A 16486-nucleotide genomic window follows, 5' to 3' on the forward strand; every position below is an offset into this window, starting at 1 on the left:
CAGGGGAACTCCACTTGCAGTAAGAAATTGAGCTGTCAAAACAAATGAAAAACTTCCAGTATAATCAAGGAGGGAACCAAATACCTAAACAAATCTCTCTTCTGGAAAGATGAGAAAATGAAAAAGCAATTGCACATCACATGGCTGATTAGCAATAAATCTCATCTGCGACTACCACAGCAAGACAGTCTGACTCTGAACCTGCTCGCCTTGAAAGGAAAGTGAGTCTACAGTGCGCTCTCTCGCTCTGGAAGACGGAGCCAGCCCCGCAGCTCTCAGCTCACATCCGCATCCCTCCCCACTGCCAGGCCCCGACCTCATGGTCCCCCTGCTGTGGTGCCACCGCACCTATACCACGCTTCAGCAGCTGCCCCTCTGCGTGGCATGGCGTCCACCCTCCACACCCAGAGGCTGGTCTTCAGGAATATTTCCCCATCAACCCACATGGTACACGCCCACAGCTGAATCGACCAAGAAATAATGAGTTTTCTTTAAACATTATGGAGAAATATATGCAACATAAAAAGTAACACTTTAACCACTTTTAATGGATATGGCTCAGCATCCTGAGGCACAGACACACTCTTGTGCTTATGTTTAAGTTTTGAGGAACCCTAGTGCCATGTTCCACAGTCCCACCAGCAATGCGCAGGGCTCCAATCTCTCCATATCCTGACCTATACTTGCTGTGCCTGGTTTTCTGGCAGCAGTCTAAGAACAGTTGTGAAGTGTTAGCAGTTGTAGATCTGAATCGCGTTTCACCAATGACTAGTGCTAGCCAACATCTTTGCATGAGCATACTGGTCTCAGGGAATGTTTTAAAGCAAAAGAATTGATTCCTCCTCCTCAGAGATCCTTGATCACAAAAAGTAAACCAAGGCATTACTGTCTATGAATTGTTAAACAGCGCCCTAAATAGTCCAGGCTGGAATCACATGTATCATAGAAACACCATGGGTGACAGCCCTGAGCGAGACCACCCAAGCCCACTAACAGGCTATCAGGACTCAGCTTGAGGCAGGTTCTGAAGAGCAGGGATCCCATGCACCATCCTGGAGGCAGCTCTCCTGCAAGTATTTGCTTATCAGGCACCATGGCTGGGACTGGCTTGCCAACCCAATGGAAGCCTTCTTCTCTGGCTACTCAAGGGCCCCAGACTCCAAGATCCTCAGCCCTACAGGCACAAAGTCTCCATCTGCCCACTATCAATTTAAACTATCCTAATTAGCTGGCCAGACCCATACGTCCCTGCCTTTTAGATCCTGTGTCTTAAATTTGCAGGGAATATAAGCCCCACCTTATTCCCCTTACCTCTGACCTGGGTCTTTCCCAGAAGGTACATGACCTCTAACGACTTCCTCATCCTTGAAGAACGAAGAGAGTAAAGCCACAGAGGACTACACAGCTCAGCTCACACAATATGTGAATGATTCATTTCCGTCATCGGGCCCCTGGGACGGCAGGACACATCAGCCTTAAGAGGGCACTTGCAATCCAAATAATCCATCTCCCAGAGGAGGGGGTGCCTCAACCCCTTCCCCTGACGCAGGAGCGGTGTCAGAAGAAGGAGGGTGGAGGGAGGGAGGGAGGGAATGTTTCTATTCCCTGACTGAGAGCTTGTGAAACTCTCTCTACACAAAACAATGCTAGTGTCTCAGTTCTACAGTCAGAAACAGCAAGTGCGGCTAAAAGCTAAACATCAGAATCTCTGCACACACCCAGGAAAGTACGACTTGTTTTTCCAACCTCTCTCTGTCTTCAAGCAGTAAATAACTTCTAATGTGTATTTCCTCCATCCTTAACAATATCAACTTACTCCTGGTGTTTCTGACAGCCATTAAATTCAAGACATTCACTGAGATACAATCTATCAGGAAACACTTGTAACCATCTTTTGAGCCAGGAGCCATGTTACTTTCCATGAGGAAAGTGGAGCCCAGGGTAAATAACAGCCTGGGGGTGCACCTTATCAGCAGGCTTCTAAGCTGCTGGCTCTAGGCTCTAACTCTAACCTCAAAAGGGAATAGGAACCATCAAAGGAGTTTAGGGGGGAAATAGCAGATGGGATTAGGCAGAAACCTACTTTTGAACTTGGAAAAACAGAAACTAAGACATGAAGCTTACTGGAACAGATGAAAAATGATTTAAAATTCAGAATGCACTAAAATTCCTGACAGCAAGAAAGTAACAGCAAAGCCCACAGACCAAATTATGTCATCTTCTGAGGAAGCCTCTTGCATTACTGTGTTTTTAAATGTTACTTGTGGGTGAAAAGGAACAGTTACAGTTGCAGAACAGGCAGCTACAAAGTAGCGCTAACCCTGGGCTCAGCATGCAGTTGCTTCCATCAAGAAGTACAATATTCCCAATCCATTGGAAAACATAAATCAGCACAAGTTAAAAAGCGCCAGTAGCAAAGCCCAGACCAGGATACACAGTTGGCATCTCCTTTTCAATAAATCATTCGTCTCCGCTTGTGCAAGGGCTGGGAATCACCCTCCTGGGTTGGCTGGCACTGCAGGACAGCGGGGCTGTCTCCCTGTCCCAGCCAACAGGGACCCAAGCCACTATAGTGCTTCAGCCCACAGCCAGCCTGGCCCCACCTGACCCAGCTCAAAAGGCAGCGAAGGTCCCTTTCGGGGCCCAAGCAATGAAGTTTTCACTTTCGTTTTTTGAGGAAAGAAGTAAGTTTAGAGGGCATATTACTCCCACTAGGCTGGGTCTTTTTTAAGTGTTGTTTGTTTAGTTTTGGTCCTTCCCTGGCCCTGTCCTCCTCACCTCCCTCACTTGTACCATGCTGACACCATCAAGAGGCCAGAGTAGCCTCCCTCCTACACCCACCCCTCTGCCCTGTGACAACAGCTCCAAGGCTCATCATCCCCCGCCCGAAAGTCCGGCTTCTCCCCCATACCGCCTTCCACTCCAGCAGGACAGGCTGCCACTCACAACCCACACAGTCTCTCTTCTTCTTGGGGTGCTGTCCCCCAAGAACTTGAGAGTCAAAGCCTCTGGCACAACAAGGCCAGATATCATCCCTAAAGCTTCCTAAACGGCTCAGGAACTCAACAATCCCTCCCCTTCAAAGTCCACACACTCCTCCAACACTTCGCCAGCAACCTGTCACCTTGCCCTGAACCTGTCCTGCCTACTGCTGCTCACCGCCATTCAAAACGCTCGGGACCAGAAGTGTTTCAGACCTGAGTTTTTCCAATTTTGGAGTATTTGCACAGATTTTACCAGTAGGGGGTCCCTAATCTGGAAACATGAAATGTGAAATGCTCTGAAATCTGCAACTTTTGTAGCACTGACAAGATGCTGACCTGATGCTCAGATTTTTTCAGATTTTAAAACATTCCAGATTTCAGATTAAGGATGCTGGACTCATATTTGAATTTTCCCAAGTAGACAACTCCTTGGGATTCAGAAAAAAAAAAAAAAGCATTTTTTTTTTCAAATGTTCTTCAAGGAGGAGAGACCACCAGAGGCCAACAAGTCTTGAAACTGCGAACAGGACTTTGTACGCTCCCTAACACACCCCAAGGTCAGGTGCAGAGACGACTAGAGCCAGCCTAGGTAACTTAGCGACGACTTCTTCGCAGGTGCAGACAAGCAACCTGGTTCTTGGCTCCAAAGGCTGACCTGAGACTCAGACTTCCTCAACTCAAACGCTCCCAGCAGATGAGGAAAGAAGGCCCAACCTTGGTAGTGGCAATGCCCAGTGCTGTGGGGAAGGCAGCAGGACTGGAGCTCCAGAGAGAGCTCACTAGGGTCACCAGAGCCATACAGGAAGAAGAGAGACGAAAGCATCCACGCTTTCTGGTGGGCGGCTCAGAAACAGGACCGTGACCTCTCACAGCATCCCTGCTCGAGCGTTGTTGCTCCAGATCCCAGCCAGGGACCTGAGGGCTGCAGCTCCACCAGGCCTCCGAGCATCACAGGGAGACGGAATTGTTCGCTAGGTCCTGGCGGCAGGAGAGGCAGCCAAGGTGGCACAGCAGGCTCCGCCCTGTAACTCCACATCCACCATGTGATTTTTTTCAGCATTGAGAAGAGGCTGGCCTGATGCTCAGTATCTTTCAACATTCACAGGGTAACTTTTACAAGACCTTTTTTACAAACTGCACTTGAAATTAACATACCAGGCTCAAATCACTATGTTTAGATTTTCTACAAGGAGGGTCCCAGCTCACGAGTCTCCTCGGGAAGATCAAATCTTTCACAATGATTTCTTAGATGCTCATTAAATTCAGGAGTGCTCTTTAAACCATCCCAGACAGGTAAACTATGTTCCGCCAAAGGTAGGAAAGTGGGGTGGGGAGGAGACTCCCTTAGGACACCATCAAAGGCCTTGCGCTTCACCCAAAAGAGCAGTAGGGGAAGAGGAGGACACTTCGGGAAAGAGAGACCCTCTGACCACTGTCCCTGCAGGATTTGGGCAAAATTTTACCAGCTTCACCAAAAACAAAAGAAAACAAAACAAAACAAATTCAAGAAACAGAAGCAAAAAGTTCATAGTAATCCCCCTGGTTCCAAACAAACCTTCCTAAGAATCCATCTTGGTAGTGTATGTTGGGGTCTGCGGGCAGGAAGCAGCTGAGAAAGGACGCAAGACCACCCGTCATTCCCAGGGAGAGAACAAGCGGTTGGCAGCTGCAGCGGGAGCAGCACCCAGCGACCCCTGAGGTGCCGATCAGGTCCTCCGTGCCAGGACCCTCAGAGGCCACAACGCTGCAGGGTCCGGCCCGAAGACACCCAGCTCCACCACGGCCGGTAGCACACTACCGACAGACGGCTACTGTGTACAAATTACTGGTAGTCACGGAGTCTTATCCAGAGGGGGTTTAAGGAACATTGTCTCTGTCTACAAGGATGAGGTGGCTTGACACAGGCTGGACTCACAAGTGGCTTTTCCTGTTTTAATTATTCTGTTTCCCTTCTAGCTGCAAAAAAGCCTAATGAGACAAATTTTTAAAGCTCACTTGATTGCCTCCATGGCTTAGACAGTAGTAACAGGTGGGATAACATGTTTCTGATGGCAGAGATACAATGACTAGGGGAGAAGATACTTGTACATAAACAGTGTGTCAGAGTGAATCTGAAGACTTCCTTTAGGAAGTTTTCCTTTTCTTGAGCTTTTCTTATGTGCCAGGCACTAGGCCATGTCCCGGGCTTCAAAGGTGAGCAAAGCACCACCACCACCCCACGGCAGGGACACACAGTATGAGGGACATGTTCTAAGAAAGGGGTAGTGCAGCAGGCAGGAGTCAGAGCCACCGTCCAGGTGCAGAATGAAGGCCACCCAGAGGGTGAAATCGCTAATCCTTGAGAGAAGTGTGCCAGCGGCTAAGTGAACAGAGCCCTTCCAAGCACAGGCGCTATCACCCACCCAGGCATACCAGAAATTCATTCATTAGTTCTTGCTAAGCACCTTAGGCAAAATAAAGTTTTTTACAGAACACACATTTATTGAGCACTTACTGGATGGTTCTATAGAACTGGTATAGAACCAAAAGCAAGGCAAACCTTGCTTTTTTTTTTCCAAAATGAAGCAGTAATGTTTCTGTTCGTTTTGAAATCTTTAACTTCAAAAGAAATAGTTTAGAACTTTTACAGAAGTCCCATAAAAGTACCCTAAAGCGCCAACTGTAAAAGACACCCCAAGTTTAACAAACCTGTCCAAAAGCTACCATAGGCTTGCTGCTATACAATTAGGAGCAGTCAAAATAGGAAGGATGTCATAGACGGCACTTCTAGCACCAAAGCCTGATTCAAACACGGCTCGGAAGGAGTTGTGCAGAACGTCTGAGGGGAAGGCAAGCTGAAGGGCAATCTCAGCCAAATAAATGATTTCCAAACTAAAAATAATAGAAGCCAACCACAAGGAAACAGGTTTAAAGCCACCGTACACTGTGTACAATATGTGGTCTCAGCAAGGAAGTGAGAAAATCGGTTCTAAGATTATAATAGATAACAACGCACAGCCAACACAGGGAAGTATCTGTTATTATTCATTATTAGGATTTCTATCTCGTGAAAAACCTAAGTACATAAAATAGCCCCAGGGGGACACACTGAAGAACAATAATGAAAGTGTTACTGTACATTTAACTAGAGGGATGGCAGGCGAACCTTGCTTTTTTTTTCCCAAAATGAAGCAGTAGTAATGTTTCTGTTTGTTTTGAAATCTTTCACTTCAAAAGAAATAGTTTAGAACTTTTACAGAAGTCCCATAAAAGCACCTTAAAACCGTAACTGTAAAAGATACCCCAACTTTAACAATCCTGTCCAAAAGCTACCATAGGCTTCCTGACATCGTTTCAGAAGACTCTAATTCTCTAAGAAAGTGAAGCAACCTTCGTCCAAAACTTTAAACCAATGGTTTCTGCAGAAGCCTGCACTATTCACATTTTCTTGCAATCCGTTCCCAGGAACCACGCCAGGAAGCAAAATAGGGAAGCTGCGGAGAAACGCCATCCTCCTCTGGAGGATGCTCAGACACGGAAGGGGTCGAATTTCCTATCTGGCCACTAGATGGCGCCTGGGTACTGGGGAGGTGGGCGAAGCACACTCCGGACACCTCTGGCACTGGCAGAAACTGACAAAGGATTAAGCAAGGTAGCAAATCAGATCTCTGAAATGGTAGGGGACCTGCTGGGGCTGGCCACAGTTTACTGGAGGGAAAAAAAAGTGAAATCTACACATTATATTTTACAAGCAAAATTCAATCTTGTTCAGCACCTTATGCAAAACAAAGTTTTATTACAGAATATACATTTATTGAGCATTTACTATAACACCAGGCTCCGTATCACCTAAGGGCAGTCAAATATCAAGTATATACTATATTTCTGACGGTATCCAAAGAACACAGCAGTAAGCCAGTCTGAGGGGTTAGTGGGGCCAAAGTCTGTTCTAAGCACTTGAGCTGAGTATTAATTCGTTTAATTTTTACGAATAAATGTTTGAAAGAGCTTCTAGTAAAATTATCATTTCACAAATGAAGAAACTAGTGCAGAGGAAAATTAAGTAACTTGCCTGAGATCTTAGCTGTTGAGGAACAATGATTCAAAGCAGCCACGATAGCTCCTCTGTCCCCCTAAACTGAGAAGAGTCAAGGGACAACACTGACCACTGTTAACCAGCACAGCAGCGGTTATGGACTCAAAAGGTGTAAGGAGAAAAACTGAATCTATGAGAGTCAGAGAAACTGTGCAAAGTGTCATGGAGAAAGAATCTGAGCTGAAAAGTAAAGGATGGCATCTCAGACTTGTCAAAATCAGAGAAAGTACATGGAAGAACAAACTAATTTGGTGACTCTTTTTCTGTTTTTTTTTTTTTTGGCACCAGGAATCAAACTCACGACCTCGCGCTTGCCAGGCAGGCGCTGTGCCACTGAGCTAAATTCCCAGCCCCAAACTGACTAATTTGGGATGCTACCTTTAGACAGGTACAGTCGTCCCTATTTTACAGATCTACCAAAGCAAGATTTTTAATTTTTTTAAAAACCTCATATAGCCCCCCCCCAATTTTTCTGACTAAACTTTTCTAAATACATTAGAGATTATCTTAATTTGACTTAGCAAGAGGACTCTTCTCCCGTGCCTATTTTAAGTGTTGACTGTTCTGTCTGGGACTCAGAAAAACTAGTAACTCTGTTGAGGGCCACAGAATGAACGGGCGACGAAGGAGAACCTAGAATGTGGCAACCTCTTTGTGCTCCTGAGTAGCACTTTCTGTTCTGGCCAGGCATTGGGTATGTGTGTGGTGGGGCTGAGATAGTAGCTTAAAGAGGAAAAATCCCCAGGCCACGGTCACGGGGAGCAAGGACGGCCGACAGGAACAGCATGGCGGAAGGCTGAGGCACACTGGCTCCCTACAGCACAGCCTCATGAAGGACCCATCGTAAGCCACTGCGCTGAGCTTAAGTCTTCATCCTTAGACCACAGGTTTGGGGCCAGCAAGCCCACTGAGCCAAAGGACGGCACAGGAGTCGGAGCCGGCTCACAGGCTGACGGAGCACAGCATACAGATGCAGGTTTGGACTGGACCGGGGTGGGGCCAGAAACAGGGACAAATCGGAATGATTTCAAGTGACTCAGGGAGGTCGAAAGGAAACATTCAATTAACTGGGCTCTCCAGAATAAAGTCGGGCTGCAGAACTGAAGTTTAACTAGAAGTCCCATTCTGAGCCAACCTGGTTGTTGAAAATCTTAGCAAAGTGCACGACAGGAAACTGACATGACAGCACTCAACCCTAAAACACCCAAGACTACTTTCAACAAAAGAATTCCCTGGGGCCTAACATGCGCCAAGAACCCACCCAGACAGAACTAAGGGAAGCTGGGCAGCAGATTCTCCTCAGGGCGGTATTACCTGTTCCTGGGGCAATCTCCCCCTTTAAGTCATGAATCTACGTTACCCCAGGGATGCCAGGGGGGAGAATAAACTCAGAATAAATACAGATGCATATATGGGCACAACTGGTGAAGATTTTACAGTCTAACCATGCATGGTGTGTGGCTAGGGACTTAGGAAACTGCAAATCTCTACAGCTGACCGGACAATGGGTTATGACTTGGATTTTCTCTGGATGCTCCCTGTATTTTTTTTCCAAAAATTATCAAGGAAAGGCCACCACAATACCTTAGGCTTTGGGAAAAGCCCTTTTCTCCCTTGTTATTATCAGATTTCTGAGTGCAACATCTGAGTGGAAGAGCCTGAAAATGCTATTAGTTAAAATCTACCTGGGGGCTGGAGATTTAGCTCAGCAGCACAGTACCTGCCTGGCAACTGCAAGGTCGTGAGTTCGATTCCCGGTACCAGAAAAAAAATCAAAAACCAAAAAATAAAATAAAATAAAATCTACCTGAATCCAATTGGTAAAATTTCATTTATTTAGTCAAACATACTCCCAAACATCAATTTTATACAAACTGCAAACTGTATTTTACAGAAGTAAGTAAGCTGCAAGTATTCAACGTATCTCAGAAAAAGCTTAAAGTTCTGCTCTATAAAACTCTTGTACTTCTAAAACTGTCATTGTGTGTTTGTTCTTCCAGGTCAAGTGTAATTTAAAGAGCAGTATGCTTTTAAAACTGACCAGTACTTCAAAACACAGTTTAAAGAAGCCTAGTGCCACGTTAAGGAAATCAGCCAAACAAAAGTACACAAAACTCCAACAAAAATGTATTTCAAACTGCCTGAATCTGGCTGGGTGGGTGGAGATACGCACAAGGTTGAACAAGTGGTATATTAATTATATAACTCTTACTAAACCAGTACCCGATGCTATTAAGGGGGCTGAGAGAGTGAGACACAAAAGAGTAAAATTTCCAACTCCTCCCCCTCAATACCAAGAACTTTCTGAATAGTGACAGACTACTTTCGAAAGTCTTTAAGACATAAATGCTTTGTTAGAAAGTCTTGCAGACTATGACAATGGGAACTTCAGGGAAGCCCAGGAGTCTCTGCAGCAGAGGGACACTCACACCTGTGCACATTCTTTGGAAACAAGCAGCTCAGCCACTAGAAATAAGAAAGTAGGACCTTCAGGCCCATCCGCTAAGGTAAGTGGGAAGCTGGTGAGCTACACTGTCACCTCCCCAACACTGGATAAACCAAGCCACTGCCGGCACTAACCCAGTCGGGATAAATACAAAAAGTAAATAACGGCAATAATACGCTGTAAATGATACTGCAATCATAAGAATTCATCCCACACCATAAAAGAAACTATTCCGTTGTATTCTGGTAAAACCTGAACAGCAATCCATATGTTTAAAAATCCTTAGAGTTCAGGGCAAGGAAAAGAAAAGTTAAAATCTGGCTTGCCGGCTTACTTACCTGTTTCTATAGTTTTTAAAATAGCAGTAATAGCAGTAATTACTAAGGCTTGATTCATAGCTTTAAAAACTTATGGTAAGATATCATATCAGAAAAGAATTCCAAACTTAAAGGAAAAGAGGGGAAAACCATTTCTCAATTTAGGTTAAAAAATATTTCCTGACGGTTTTGAAATTAGTCAATTTTATAAGACGTGAAAAAAAGAGGAAAATCTTCTTCACTGCTACCTGGGACTGTAAAATATGAGTACAGCTGACCACTTAAAAACACACAATGATTTAGTCTTCTAAGATCAAAAGTCCCCAAATCAAAGAAACTATCAATATTTTCGGTCAAATAAAACCAAAGCAATTCAACAAAAGAAACAAACTTCATCACACCGAGGGAACATGTACATCTGTTGAGATAACAACCTAGCTTGTTTTTAAAGATCCTTTGTTTACTAACCGTTTTATATAACAAACATATGTTCCTTCCTGAGAACAAATCACTTCCTTTATAGATCTGTGGAGGTGCAGGGCGGGGGCTGTGATACCTATTTCAAAGTTTTAATCTTTGCAAATACTGGAAGTCAGTTACGTTCCCCAAATGTTGACAGGCCTCAGTGTCCACAAACCCTGCAAAGCCCTCGCTCCTCCCCAGTTTGAGCCAAATCACATCTTTACAAAGAACTAGAAAATCTCCTCTTCCTCATCTGATGCCAAACACCATTTTCCAGCGGAGTTCAGAATGCAACACTCATTCCGTACTTTGCTGTCTTTACAGTACTCAGAATTTTCCTAAACATCTCAGACACAGACTTCAAGAAATCATACCCCTAGCTTGTACGGAACTATTATATATTTAGGGCAATTGAGAAGAGTTCATCTCTTAGGCTCAGATAACACCTGTCATAAATTGGCTAAGAAAAACAGTTCAAAGCAAGCTGGCCCGCGGGCACAAATACCTCTGCTATGAACCAGGGCTGAGTCTTAAAGGAGTGCTGAAAACAAAGAAAATCAGTGAGAAACATGTGTGCTTTATGACTAAAATTTTATTTAAAAACGTTCAGGGATCACCTCCTCAATCTTATTTTTGCTCCCTTATCCTTTTAAAAACAGCTAGGTATTTCTGAATTATAAAAAAATCTCAGAATATAAGCACTTCCTAGTGAGTATCAGAAAGCTAAGTAAGCAATGTTTAAGTCAAGCAAACTTCCAAAAGAAGTAAATAAGTTGTGTGTGCGTGTGTGTGTACACAATACTGGGGACTGAACCCAGGATCTTTGCACTGAATTGCATCCCAGCCCTCTTGCTACTTTTTATTTAAAGACAGATTCTTGCTAAGCCACCAAATGGCCCAGGTTGGGCTTGAATTTTTAATTCATCTGTCTCCTCTCCTTACAGATCAAACATGTCAGGTGACCTGCATGCCCACATCTAACATTCCGGTAAAAGGCAGCCAGGACACTGCATGTGTTTAGAAGCAATTGCATAACCAGTGTTATAAAGGCAGCTCTGCTCGGTGAGATGGGTGAATGCCTGTCCGTCACGATCTGCAGTAACATTCCAATATGAGGGAAAATATAAATAAGGAAAAAATAGTGCAAGCAACACCAATGACATTGGTTTACTGCAAGTCTCAAGTTTACAGAGATGTTTTTAAAGGGACGTAGAAGGCTGTCTACTTTCTATCTGAAAACTGTGTAACCTCTGCTGAATGTGAAAGCAATGTGAATGTTCAAGTAACTTCCTTTCCTGCCCGACAAAAGCAAAGCCCTCTTTCTATGCAGGATCAGGCACTACCTAACACAAAGTCAGCTCGCATACAGTAGGTGCCCACTAAGTGCTGGCCCAACTCAGCTGCTCCTCACAGCACATCCGTACAAAGCCAATGAAACCAAAATGAAAAGGAAATGACAATCCCTTGAGGGCTCCTCCTGGCATACTGGGGGCGGGGGGGGGGGTAGCTAAGGCAATAAGTGAAAATGATACAGTTGATTTTTATTACTGGCCTGGATCTTGCAAAAATAGTAGAAGCAAAAAACATTTTTATTAGTAAACTGTCTTAGACCAAGACCAAAAAATCAATGTAAAAAACTATTCTCTAGATCTTTATACTGTCAAAGGGCAAGGAAAATCTGGATAAAAGCACTACAATATAAAAACAAAAATGCTTTGGCTATATGTTCTAAATCTTTTTGTTCTATAGGATATTTAGTTTTTTTATGAAAATCACTATATGCCTGAAACAACTACTATATCCTACAAAGATACCTCCTCCTGCTCAGATTCTGGAACTATTTAAGGATCAAAACAACCAAAACAGAGAAAAGAAACCATTACTTTAAAAAAAGTAGTACATCCTTAGCCTTTACTACAGCATCACTTGTGGTTAAGATGGCATATCAAAAAGGAGTGTTAATTCTCTACCATCTTAAAATAGCACAACACTTCTTTGTTAGAAAACGTACTCAATAAAACTGGAAATACAAATAGCCATCCAGACTAAACTCTACCTCAAAAAATGAATCCATTTTAGATTCATATGAAAATTTTACTGCCAATATACCACTTAGCATTTTTGCCTTTGTGGTACTAGGGATTGAACCTAGGGCCTTCACAATGAATTATATTCCCAGCCCCTTTTGAATTTTTATTTTAAGACAGGGTTTTGCTTAGCTGCTAAACTGCCCAGGATGGATTGGAATTTTCCATTCTCCTGCCTCAGCCTCCCAGAGTTCTGAGATTGCAGGTGCATGACACAATGCCTGGCTGCATTTGTGTTTTCTCAATCCAATCCTCACTCTTCAACTACATATGACCAAGACTATTCCCCACTGCCCTCTGCCTCATGGTATTGAATCTCTACTGTTACAACTTCAACTGTCCCTTTACAGCATTGCTGGAATTCACAGATCTGAAAAACTCATACGATTTTTTAAAAGGGTCATCAACTTACACATCAGATTTACTTAGGAATTTTAACCTAACTTTTCTTTTATGTCCAGGGTAGCACAATGTAGTATATTTTCAACCTTAGCATATTTCTTTAAAAAAAAAAATAAACCAGGTTTACTGAGATAGACTCCACACATATAGAAGTCACCAATTTAAAATGTATACTTCAGCAGCTATTAGTATATCCAAACTTGGGCGACCATCACCACAAACCACATTTTCCTCACCCTGAAAGCAACCCAGCACCCAGGAGCTAGTCACCCTCCATTCTGTCCTCGCCTGGCAACCACTAATCTACTTTCAGTCTCTACGGACTTGCTTATTCTGGACGTTTCACGTAAATGGAATCAACAAGATATGATCTTGTGCGGCTGACTTTTTCCACTTTCTCTAATGTTTTTACAGCTTGTCTATTCAACCTTTGCATATTCCTTACAGTTGGGCTTTTCCAATACTTTTGACAAACCAAACATATGACCTTTTAATCTTCAAATCCTGACCCTACACCACCTCTCCACAGCACATCATTTACTTGCTATTTACCTCTAAAGAAACTAAACTATAATTTACTAGTTAGGTACTTTCAAAAGTTCTTATCCTGGGTTCTCTTTCTGGTAGGCAATAATAATAATAATAGTAGTAACAGTAATAATAATAAAACTAACTTCTTTAAACACCAACATTTCACATATACCTACATTTCTCTGACTAAGTAGGACATTGCTGTACCTGGAGTAGAAAAATGATGAAAGCCTTTTTTAGGAGACAGCCACAATACGTTTAAAGTACATGTTGATTTAAACAAAGAAAACAGCCATCAGATTATTTGGCTGTCACTCCTCCCTTATTTAGACCTCCTTTATTTAGAAGATCTGCTCACATTATGGTGATACAAAGCAAACATGTCCATATGACTGCATTTGTTGCACAAGCTGCTAAATGTTCTACCGTAAGTTAGAGAGAAAACATTCACTTCGATGCTGTCCCACTCACAGAGAAATTACTGATCCCCAAATATATCAACATTATACCTGCCGCTAATCAACAGCATCCCAACCTTCCTAACTGCACTGAGACAACAGCCAAAAGATGCCCATCTCCGATCGGACGGAGCCACTTACTTTAAGGTAAGTGGTCTGGTATCTTTCAGTCTAAAAACTGAATTATGTGTTTTGAGTATATCATTCAATCCTCAAAGCTCCCCCAAAAAGGACGAGGAGGAGTCAGCTACTGAGTCAGGACTTTCCAAACTATAATTAGGATCTGGGGTACCTTCTGCCCATCCATCAGAGTTCAAGGCATTAACCAATTAAAACGGAATCCCTGGGAAGAGCTTGGGCATCACGGGACTACAGACAGACATCAACGTATCTTCCCTGCCTGTGTCTAGAAGGTGCCGCCTTTTAGGAAGAGATTTCTTCCTGATAAACACTCCAAACAGCAAGGCACCCTATTTTAAACCCGGAGTACTGCCCCAGAGAAGTAAGGCCACCACTGCTACTTTGAATTTCAGAACTTGAATTAAACAATAAAACTCAACTGGCATGCCATAATAAAAGATTAGCTTTCTGCTGTCTTGTCGAGGATAGCTTTTAAAGGTTAGAAACCTTTCACTGTCGCCGAGACCCCACTGAAATCCCCGAGGAAAGAAGGGGCCGGAAGCCTTTCGCCCAATCCAGGGGCGTGCTCAAAGTTTGGAAAACAAAGAGCAGGAGAGCCCAGATTTGAGGAGGCTCTGGCCTGCGTCTGCGTCTTCCTCTGTGTAGTAAACACGCGAATTCTATAGAGATCTGCTCTTCCTTCATGGTGGGCGCACATCTTACAAGACGTTTAAGAAGGATTTGTTTACAGAAAAAGCCTTCCTGAACTCCCCGCGACGGAGCCACGCAACCCCCGCAGCCTCGGGTTTCTCTCCCTCACTCTCCAAGGCTTGGTCGTGATTTTTCAAAGTTAATAGGCACCACCTGCATACGCTGGGCAACCATTACTCACCAACCCGCCCTCACCGCTCCTAGCCCCAGTTCTACACCTTAAACTTACAATCGTGTTCAAATTACTCTATCATCTCTAATGTACCAGCACGCCACACTTTATTATTTTTGAGAAGAACAAAACCTCCTCCTGCTCCGGCCTCCCCACAAGCCATGGGGAGCTCTCACTCCCCGCGCTCCCCTGCCTACCGCTACCCACCCCTAACCGACAGCACCAAAACAAAAGCTATCAGATTGCAAGCGATACGAGCGTGGGGCGATACTGCTTACTAACTACGTACAAAGGAAGTGCGGGACGGGGGAGCTGGCTGCGCAACACGACTCTGGCCACGACAAAACCAAGGCCAGGGCTGCCCACTCTCGCCGCCACGGGTCGGACACTCTTTAAATGACAGCGCACAACATCTCTCGCCAGGGACAGGCGTCTAGGTGTCCCAGCCTGTGGCTGCATGTGTGGCTGCAGCAATATCCCGCGTTTCGAGAACGTGTGTCCAAATGCACGTAGGTTGACCACTCGCCCACTAGTGTCCACCTGGACGTTTCCCTCACACCCCATAGACTCTTTAAAAAAAAAAAAAAAAAAAAAAAAGGCGTCGAAGGCCGGGTAGAAACTGAGGGACCGTCCCAGAACCCTCTGAGCTGGGAGCTCGGATGAGCTCCCCGGAAGAGCCTGGCACATGGAGGTCCTTGACCTCGCACTTCCCTAGGGGCGCTTCCCCCATCCCGGGCCACGCAGGGCAGCGCCGGGACCGGGCGGGGGCCAATAATCCATCGCGGAGCGGGCTAAAGAGCGATGGCAAAGAGCACGGAGCCCAAGCAGCTCGAGGGGCAGAGCAAGCTGGGCGACAGGAGGCCGCGCCAGGATGTTTGGAAACGTCCTGGGGTTGCGGGGCCTCTCCACTGGGCACCTCCCCCTCTAGGTCAGCTAAGACCCAGCAGGGCGGGCGGCTCTCCAGTATCCCGCTACTAGGTAACCTGTCTGCCCCACCGGCGACGCGGTAAGCGGCCAACGGTGCTGTCACCACTATCCGCGCGCAGCGCGAGGGCCAGCGCTGTGCGCAGAGCGATCTGGGCGCCTGGGAGGGGCGAGGGTGGGGGGCCCTGGGGACAACTTCTGCGCCAAGTCCCCACGCCTGGTCCGACCACAGAGCTGTCGGGGTGCACGCTGCCCACCCACCCAGCCGCGGGTCCTGGGCTCTCAGAATGGCGAAAGAGAAAGCCCCGAGGCTCTTCCCGCGCGGGGATGCTCTGAAGCGGGGGCCAGCGAGGCTCCAAACCCACGATCGTGGGCCCCGGGTCCGCTCGCGCCTTCCGGCCGAACCCCACGGCGCTCCGCCCCGTCGCTCCCGAGCCCAGGGGCCCGACAGCTGCGACGATGGCAACTCGGGTTTCGCAAACAGGGCGCAGCCCCTCGGAGGAAAAGTTCCCGCAGTGGCCGCGGGCGGCGGGCACATACTCACTTTCTCCACTCGTCGGCCAGAGCGAGAGCGCAGCGGAGAGAAACAAGAGCCCCCACAGCGAGGTCGGGGACCCTCCTCCGGAGCCAGACTTCATTCCTTTGATTTGGGACGAAATTCCTCTTTTTCAAAAAAAAAAAAAAAAAAAAAAGGAAAGAAAGGAAAAAGAACAACAAAAAAGTGTCCAACTCAGTCTTCGCTCCCCCTCCAAAATCAAGAGCGAAGGAAACAATACTCCGAAGGCGGCGCCACCCGG

At 45.5% G+C, this 16486-nt stretch overlaps 1 protein-coding gene across 1 annotated transcript in view; it reads right to left on the reverse strand.

The window, feature by feature from the left end:
- The window catches only part of Igf1r (insulin-like growth factor 1 receptor), a 281571-nt gene extending 265091 nt beyond the window's left edge, over positions 1–16480 (reverse strand). Inside the window, exon 1 of the mRNA XM_005381615.2 lies at positions 16234–16480. Within this exon, the coding sequence (XP_005381672.1) occupies positions 16234–16327 (94 nt within the window). The 5' untranslated portion in view covers positions 16328–16480. The remainder of the gene's footprint in view (positions 1–16233) is intronic.
- Between the last annotated feature and the right edge of the window lie 6 nt (positions 16481–16486).

The sequence above is a fragment of the Chinchilla lanigera genome, unplaced genomic scaffold (assembly GCF_000276665.1).
Source record: "Chinchilla lanigera isolate Chin_1 unplaced genomic scaffold, ChiLan1.0 scaffold00015, whole genome shotgun sequence".
NCBI lineage: Eukaryota > Metazoa > Chordata > Mammalia > Rodentia > Chinchillidae > Chinchilla > Chinchilla lanigera.